The sequence below is a fragment of the Molothrus aeneus genome, chromosome 16 (assembly GCF_037042795.1).
Source record: "Molothrus aeneus isolate 106 chromosome 16, BPBGC_Maene_1.0, whole genome shotgun sequence".
In the NCBI taxonomy this organism is placed as follows: Eukaryota; Metazoa; Chordata; class Aves; order Passeriformes; family Icteridae; genus Molothrus; species Molothrus aeneus.
This window is the reverse complement of record NC_089661.1, coordinates 11,447,504-11,456,213: the sequence shown is the minus strand read 5'-3', so window position 1 is coordinate 11,456,213 and position 8,710 is coordinate 11,447,504. Positions and strand designations below refer to the sequence as shown.

The following is an 8,710-nucleotide window of genomic DNA, read 5'->3' as shown; positions in this document are numbered from 1 at the left end:
GCCCCAGGTGTGCTCTGCTCCCTGCCTCCCCCAGGGCCTCGATTCACTGTTATTTTCTGAACACGGTCTCTTCCAGACTAATTAAATGCAGTGGGGATGGCTTGAAAGGAGAAATCCAGGAGGTGAATTTCTGCCATTCTACTCCTTTTACAATGGCCCCATGGAGAGAGCCCTCACACAACCCCACACCGCCCACACCCCAACCTTGCTGTGACAGCAATAAGAGGAGAAGGAGAGTTCTGATATTGTCTGGCCCGAGGAATGTACTCACAGGCAGCTCCACTTCATGTAACTGATTTATAACAAGGGTCAGAATAATTCCCAAGCAGCTCCTGCATCAGGGAGCAAACCAATTTCTTTCCTCTCTCCTCAGCTGCGGAGCCCAGAGTCCAGCTGCACCCGAGGTTCCAGCTCACAGTCTATATTCTGCATCATAAAAGATACAAGAGAGAAATCTAAACTGGAGAAGTAATAACCTGTAAACTAATAAACCAAACCAGCACTTTGATAGTGAGGCACTCCCCAGAGCAGGGATTATTAATGGGTGTCCTGAAACACTGTGTGTCTATGTTCGAGAGAAGTGGGAAATATTTCTGATGCTCTGTGGATCTTACACATATGTTCTTATAAAATCAGTTCAGATAAATGCAAAGACTAATATAAAAGCAGCCTCCTTCTAGTCTACACACACAGAGGCACTTAAGCAGTTTAAAAAGAAAAGCAGTGCAAAACTGCTTGAATAAATAATAATAAAGGTATTAAGCTGCAATATTAGGAGTAGTTTTACTTGTCAAAGTATGGGGCTGCACAGTCATTGATTTTCTCTTATAATTGAGATAGTGACATGCATGACTTATGCTTCTTTGGCAGTGAGTGCATGGGGATGGAAGAAGGGATCTTGAAATCCTGTGAAATCTCCAGCTGAGGATTTGATGGCTCTGAAACTGCTGTCGGTCTCAATTCTTTATTTCCCTCGAACCATAAAATGGGTTATATTAACAATCTATTATGATGAAAGACAGTTTATGAAGCTAAATGTAATAATGTTTGCAATGTGATCAGGGATCTGTGGAGGTAAAGTGTCATAGAAACCAGGAGTGTGAGTACGGATACAGCCCTTCTCAGCCAGAAATGCTGGGAAGCAGGTGACAGGCAGACAGAGCCCTCCAGGAAAGGTCTCATTACCTGTCCTGGTGTGTATGCTCAAATCCCCATGCCCTGCCTCAGTCACACAAACAGGAATCTTCTCCTTAGTTCATTTCTTTCACACATTCACTTTCAGTGATGAGGATTCACTGCTCAGTTTCTTCAGCTTGCTATATCCCATCTCAGCTACATGCCAAAATGAGACATCTAATTGACGGAAGCTGTGAAGACAACTTTTTTTTTTTGTCCCAAACTAACGCAAAACAGCAAAGAATCATGTTTCCATGTAAATCTGAACTACAGTGGACTCCCTTTGTTCCCCTGTCATGTAAAAAATAAAATGAAGTCTGGCAAGAATGGCAGGAAGAATCCAGTCCTTTGTGTCCTGAAGTAAAGTTACTCTCTGGAGAAGGCAGAGCAGGAATAAACTTCTTTATGAGTCAGGAGGTTTTACTGACAATAGCTGCTATTATCTCTGTCAAACAGGCAAAGCCTCGAGTGACTGTGGTAAGCAAGAAAGAGGAATGCTGTTTATTCAGTGCTGGAAAACAGACTATTTGCCAGACTGCAAAGAGTACTGAAAAGGTATCGAGTCTCTCTGTTTGAATTAACCACAAAAATAACCTGCTGAATTAAAAGCTTTTCCATGGATCTCTGCTGCTCTCTAACGGTGCCTTAAAGGATTCTCAGCACAAAGTGTATGTGTTCTTCCTGTAATCAAGTTTTGGTAAAACTTTTAATGCAAAACAAACAAAAGAAGTGTTCATGGGGTCCTTCAGAGATGTTACCTGAACAGATAACTCACAGATCAGGTAACTATTGCTGTATCCATGGCCAGGATATTTGGGATGTGGTGAGGATGCTGGCAAAGGAGAGCTAAAACATGGGAATGCAGGTTTTGACTGTATTTTATATGAAGCAATTGTAGAATCTGGGAGGTTGCAAACTTCTGGGAAATGCCAGTTTTCAGGGCATTGTATAAATTAGAATACAAAATTTTTAGTCATGAATACTAGTATTTCAAAGGAAAAAGTTAGCACTGTATTAATTAGGTATAATTAATAGAAACTAATGTTTGCACCTGGGACAGACACATTTGTTTTCACTCTCCTCACACACAGATGTCTTTATTTTATCCCCCAGTACAGTTCCATCAGTCACCTACCAATGCTCGCTCAGTTAACAGCAAAGCCACTTCCACGACCAAAACCAGCCCTGTTTTCATAGAATCACAGAATGGTTTGGGTTGGAAAGGACCTTAAAGATCATCTTCTTTCACCCTGTTGTGGGTGACACCTTCCACCATCCCAGGTTGCTCCAAGCCTTGTCCAACCTGGTCTTGGGCACCTCCAGGGATGAGACAACCTCAGCTGCTCTGGGCAACCTGTGCCAGGGCCTCAGCACCCTTATGAGGAAGTCTGAGTCCTAACAACCAATATACATTTCTTTCCTTTAAGTTTAAAAGCATTCACCTCGTCCTAGCTCTGTTTGTCTATGTAAAAAGTTGTCTTTTTCACACAAGCCCCCTTTATAAGCCATTTTTATTAAGATGGGAAAGTACACTCAGGGTCTTAGAGCGTGGCCTAACAAAACCCAGTACTGAGAGTGATCGTATCCCATGGGGAAACGGAGGGAAAAACAATATTCACAGCGCTTCTGTGTCCCCAGGGCCACCTGTCCCCTCACAGCCACAGGTCCTGCCTGAGTCCTCCCCAACTCCTGGCGTGAAACGGGGAGAAACCGAGAGTGAAGATCGGACCAGGGGAACGGGTTCATCCCCGGGAGAAGGGGTTCATCCCTGGGAATGGGTTTATCGCCGGAGAAAGGGATCATCCCCGAGGGAAGGGGATCATTCCCGAGGGAAGGGATTCATCCCCAGAGAGGGGACCGGGTGCGGCAGCTCTGCCCGGGGCCGGCGAGGGACCGTGAGGACAGCGCGGGGGGGTCGGAGATGGCGCCTTGCTGCGGCGGGTAATGGCGGCGGCGCTGAGGGAAGGGGAGGAGACAGCCCGTGAGGGCAGCAGCTGCCCTGCGCCATCGCCCCCCGCCGGCTGCGGGAGGGAGAGAGGGAGGGATGGGAAGGGAAAGGAAAAGAAAGGCGCCGCTTCCGCCACGGCGGGGCGGGCCGGGGCGGAGAGCGGCGGCGCGGCGGGGCTAGCGAGGGTAGGGGCGGTGAGGGCCGCGGCCCGGCGGGATGGGGGTGGCTGTCTCCCTGACTCCATGTCTCTCTTAGGAAAAGCCTGGTGGAGCCGGGGTGGAAAGCAGGGCTCGAGGTTTCACCCTCGGTACCAGCTATCCGCGCTAGCGGGGCCCCGGTCGGAGGCAGCGGGGCCATGCGGCGTAGTGATGCCATCGCTGCGGGGCTGCGAAGTCCCCCCCCCCCCCCCCGTCAGGGGTGCGAGTTTGCACTGAAATTAACTTAACCGTGGGTATTCCAAATTATGGGAAGGATTCTGTCTTTTTGTAGCTTGTGGCGCATGTTTTTAATCTAATGTTGTCACACTCTTGTTGTCGTTTTGTTCTTTTTCGGAAGCGATGGAAGCGAGTCCCATCGTGACGTCCAAGCAGCGAGAGGAGGTGGTGCACGGGGTGCCGACCGAGGTGGTGTGCACGGCCTTCTCCAACTCGGTGCTCGTGGTGGTCACACAGTACGGCAAGATGGGCACCATCGTCTACGTGGACCCCAACACCATCGGCGACAACGTGGGCAGGCCCTCGCTCACCACGAAGGTGCTGCTGGGCAAGGATGAGGTGAGGTGAGAGCGGATGCGAAGCGCAGAGGCAGCAAGGATAAGGGGGAAATGTGGTAGGTGGGGCTGTGCGAGTTGCCAGGGAGTTGATGAATCACAGCAGTTAAGCAGTGTTTGAATAGTGATAAGATTAATTTTAAAATGAGGAAAGAGGGGCTCATCAGAAAAGTATGTGTGCTCGTCTGCTCTTGGACATAAAAGTTTAACTAAACCGTGAGTGGTTTGGCGATCTGTTGTTTTTATCCTACAGGATATGGATTGCTTCTGCATGTTTATGGAAAGTTTGATAAAGCTCTGTTGATTTAAGGGTTGCAAGATTAAATATGCAGCCATTGATAACCTTTTTGGGTTTCTGTTCCAGTGAGTTTGTCTTCCTTTTCAGGTCTGTTTTCCCACCCCTGTCCTCCCCCATCTATGCCAGCCCCATAATGGACTTTAGTTGCCCACTCCCAAGTGTGCCTGCCAGCACGTTCCCTTGATAAAGTTTAATTTGTTTTGCTTCAACAAAATGAGGTTTTTATCGACCATTTCACAAAGGTAGAGAGAAAGCAGAAGCAAATGTGTTTCTAAAAGCATCAACTGGTCAAACATTAAAACAGAAAGTTACAGAGCTACAAGATTATGAGGCTTTCCATCAGCGTTGAAGCTATCACATATTACTTGCTAGCTTTAACTAGAAAAGCTATAGCAGCACAAGTTCCTGATTCTATCCATGAGTTCCCCTTGTGGAGTTCTTTTTCTTGTGCAATAGCCTTCCCTTTTTGGGAGATATTTTGCTTTCTCTGCTTTGATATCTGCAAATGCTGACCACCTCCATCGCCAAACTTATTTTGGGTTTTATTTGGAAATGGGAAGTGCTATGTTTACTTTGTTCCATTCTATTTTTAAATTATTTTAACTAACTGATCTAAAGTTCAAGAAAAGACTTTCACTAATTTGCTGCTTTCCTGCTTGTCACTGCTAACATCATTCTTTGGGATGTTGCACATTACCAAACAGCAGCTAAAATCAAGGAAACTGATCCTTCTGACAAATACACAGCTCTGGGTGTAAATAAACCCTAGGGTTCAAAGCTGTGCTGGCTGAGGTTGAGACTGGGCAGGAGAAAATACCTCTTCACCAAGAGTGTGGTCAGACACTGGAACAGGCTTGAGGTGGTTGATGCTCTGAGCCTGTCAGTGTTTAAGAGCCATTTGGACAATCCCCTGAATAATGTTTTAACCTGAGCTCTGAGTTGGTCAGGCAGTTGGGCTAGATGTCATTGTAGGTGCCTTCCAAGTGAAATAGTCAATGCTGTTCTGATCTATTCTTGTTAAAGAAAGCTCATGGAAAAGGTTATATCCCTTTTTTTTTGCCACCTTCAACCTCACTTCTTATTTCTGCTTCTCGTGATTCTCTTAAAATAAAAAGCAACATGTCTGTAACACCAGGCATACAAAAACTTTGTATATAACACCATTTGGGGATCTCTAGGAATTACAAAAATAACAGCTTTTTTTCAGAGCTTGTCAGTGGAACATCCCCTCTTCAGAATAAGTTTTTAAACAAAAAAACTGTGCTTGCAACCTTCTTTAGAAACCCGGCTGTGAAGGAAATAAAGGCGTTTGGATCCACAGCATTTCATATCATTTAACACTGGTGCCATAGTTCAGGTGGGAGGATTATGGAAGGATTCTCTGTACTGAGTTTCCAAGTTTCCCAGACAGTGCTGAACTCAATTCAAGTGCAGCTCCAGTAAAGTTGTTTCAGGGTGGTGTGGGTGGCTGGCACACTCATGGGAGCAAACTCTTCCCTTTTAAGCTGGTTGAGAAAGTGCTTTCTGAAATTCCCTGTCCCATGGCTGGTCTTTGCTGACCATGTTGGAACTGCTCAGTCTGAGCCCAGGATCAACAGGTTCTCCACATCACTCCAGGGCTCTTCCTCTCCTAACTCCTGCAGGAGGACTCTCCCATCTGTAGGAGTGTACATCTGTATCCCTTTGCTTTTCAGCCCCTCGTTCATGTTTGTGCCAAAAACCTGGTGGCATTTGTGTCGCAGGAAGCTGGGAACAAACCTGTTCTCCTCGCCATGGCTTTAAAGGACAAAACCATGGAAGGAATACAGGCTCTACGAGAAGTGATCCGAAGTTGCCAAGTGTGGTGAAGTTGTGCCATCTGGATTCAAGGAAATGATCCTGAGCCCATGACTCATCACCACCTAGTTAAAAGGACTAGAAATGAAAATGATGGAATGTCTTTGTGGTGGTTTTGGACGTCCTGAGGAATTTCATGAATTTTTCTCTACTGTGTAGAACATTTGTGGGTTTTATTACTGGGACAGGTTTGCAAGTCCATATAGACAGTGGTGAGATGAGAGCAATTGTCTCAACATAGGAGAGAAGTGCTACTTTTATCATGTTGGGTGGGTCACTTATTTGGGAAAGGGCTCGGCTCTGCACATGTGTCCTGAGGAGCAGCAGATGCCAAGCCCTGTAGCTGTGCCATACCACAAAGGGGGAACACCCAGTGCAGAGGGAATAAAAGAAATATTGTCAAATCAAATTTTACCTGTTTTCTTTTTTGCTCTGTGAGAATCACTTCAATTGAAATACAAGCTTTGGTAAAAAATCAACAGTTGTATAATGGGAAAGGTTTTCTTGCCTTTTTTTAGGAAATGAGTCCTAGATGGCTGCTTTTGTCCTTATGTCCATTCTTTTCTGGAGGTAGTCTGAATTCATTTTCCACTTTCACTCCGATTTTAAAGAGAGGCAGATCATGACGCTCTGCAAATTTCATCAAAGCTGATGTCAGGGTGGAAGACAGGAACCCAAAATAGTGGTAAGAAAATGATCTCTGCCAATGGGTTATGTGGTACCAACACGTTGGAGAAACAGAACATCCATAGGCTGATCACCTGCAATGAGCATCTGTCTTAGGAGATGTGGGGACAGATGGTTTGAGGGGTTACACAGGGTTGTTTCTGCCAAGTCATTCACAGAAAGTGTCACATTATGTTGTATGAGCTGATGCAAAGATTAATAGCCAAACTTTTGCCTTTGGCTTGGAAAACACATTTGTTTTTACCTCTTGTAATAAACAACAACAAGTAGTAAATTTTTAAGTGAGCTGTTACACACTTTTGTCACTTATAAACTTGACAGCACAGACGGAGGCCAGGTCTTGGATTCTGGGCAGGGAGGAGTTGTGCTAAGACCAGTTGGTACAGCAGAATCAGCACAGAGCCTGTGCCTGCCCCACCACGGCGATCCAGCTGCCAGGTCATTCTGCTGCTAAAAAATCCCCTAGAAGCAGAAAAGCAGAAAATGGATTTTGAAAGGACTCTTTTCTCTGAAGTAAGAGTTATTTACAGCATTTAAAGGGATTATGAGAAATGAAACTCTCTTTTAAAAATACGTTCAAACACTGCAGGCTTCCAGCTGCCCTTGACAAGAAACTTCATCTAAAAATAATTTTCTAAACTGTGCTTCCAAGAATCAAAGATTCGCATCTGTCAGAGCTATAAATTTTTCCTCTTTTACACTTCCCTTTTTTTTTTTTTTTTTGTCTAGGAAGGCTGAGAGAGGCATGTGGAATTAGTTATTGTCAATTTTGGTTTGCTAGTAGGGATTCTCTCCTGACACAAAACTGAGGCTCTTACTGTGTCCATAGCTCCAGCAGCTTGAGAACATGCATGAATCAGCAAATTGGATGAAAATTGCATCTTCCACTGTGGTGATACAGTGGATACCACTGCTGTGCCCCAAAGAGCTGAGTGCTACTACCTAAAAGCCAGGCACAAGTTAAGTACCTTCATTTCCTGGCTGTGTATGTGCCACCTGGTCTGCTTAGGGCTGTGGGTGAGGAAAGGACGTGGAAACCTCTCTGATTTGATGCTCAGAGCCACGACAGACTTACCTTGCTGCCTTTCCACGTGCCGTAAATTAGAGCACGAGCAATTGGTCCTTCGACTTTGCTCCTGTCTGCTGCACAATAAACCAAGGGGAAGGCCTGCTCAAACAACAGGCACAAGGTGCCACCAGCTGCCTGCCTTTTAGTCACTGCTCTCCTCCAGGTAGGGATTAATTCCCAGCTGAGGGAAAGCTGCCTCTGCCACCCAGGCAGAGCTCTTGCCCTCGGACGTGTGCTGGGCGGGGGGCAGCGGCGTCGGGCCGCGGCTTTCCATCCGTGTTTGCTTTCCGGGCGTGGGTGCCGAGCACGGCGGACTGGAAAGGTAAGTTGGGTGGCTTTTCTGCGGGAGACAAAGCCCGACCTGCTGCTCCAGCTCCCGCGGGGCCCGGGGCGCAGGGAGGGCGCTGGCAGGGTGAGCCGGGCACAGCCAAGGGGTGCGGGTAAGGTAAGCGGGGCACCGGCGAGCCCGGGGCACAGCAAGAACCACTGGGGGCTGGCAGGGAGAGTGGGACGCTGGTGGGAAAAGTGGGGTGCTGGTGGGAGCCGGGGAGCAGCGAGGGTAACTGGGGCAGTGGCAGGGCCCGCGGCCAGCAGGCGGGCAGGGCTGGGACGGTGGCCGGAGGAGGAGTCTCCGGCGGTGCAGGTGGAGGAGGGCACGGGGGATGCAGAGGCAGGTGCACGGCAGCCAGACTCCCTCCCGGAGGAGCTCCAAAGGGTGAGTGGGGCCCTGGGGGGTGCAGCTGGGGGAAACCCCACAAATCAGAGTTGACCCAGCCATTGATTCTGAGCACCTGTGGGAGCTGCTGGGAGGGCAGAGCCGCCGCTAAGAGCCCTGTGCCTGCGTCATCCACTCCTCCAGATGGGCTTCAGAGAGGGCTCGATGCTGCCCTGCCGCGATTTGTAGCTGTGTGCTGTAGGTCCTTCCCC

The 8,710-nt window shown here is 47.6% G+C and overlaps 1 protein-coding gene across 3 annotated transcripts; it reads left to right on the top strand.

Annotated features, from left to right (window-relative positions):
* Window positions 1-3,206: 3,206 nt before the first annotated feature.
* On the top strand, window positions 3,207-6,436 carry PSMG3 (proteasome assembly chaperone 3). Of its 3 annotated transcripts, none has more exons than XM_066560748.1 (3): window positions 3,207-3,309; window positions 3,680-3,897; window positions 5,886-6,436. In XM_066560748.1, the coding sequence occupies exons 2-3, from the start codon at window positions 3,682-3,684 to the stop codon at window positions 6,036-6,038; spliced, it is 369 nt and encodes a 122-aa protein (XP_066416845.1). In that variant the 5' UTR covers window positions 3,207-3,309; window positions 3,680-3,681; the 3' UTR covers window positions 6,039-6,436. The 3 variants fall into 3 exon arrangements, with proteins under 3 accessions (XP_066416845.1, XP_066416847.1, XP_066416846.1); XM_066560750.1 differs by having other exon boundaries at window positions 3,680-3,902; window positions 5,886-5,998; XM_066560749.1 differs by lacking the exon at window positions 3,207-3,309 and adding an exon at window positions 3,320-3,571.
* The last annotated feature ends 2,274 nt before the right edge of the window (window positions 6,437-8,710 follow it).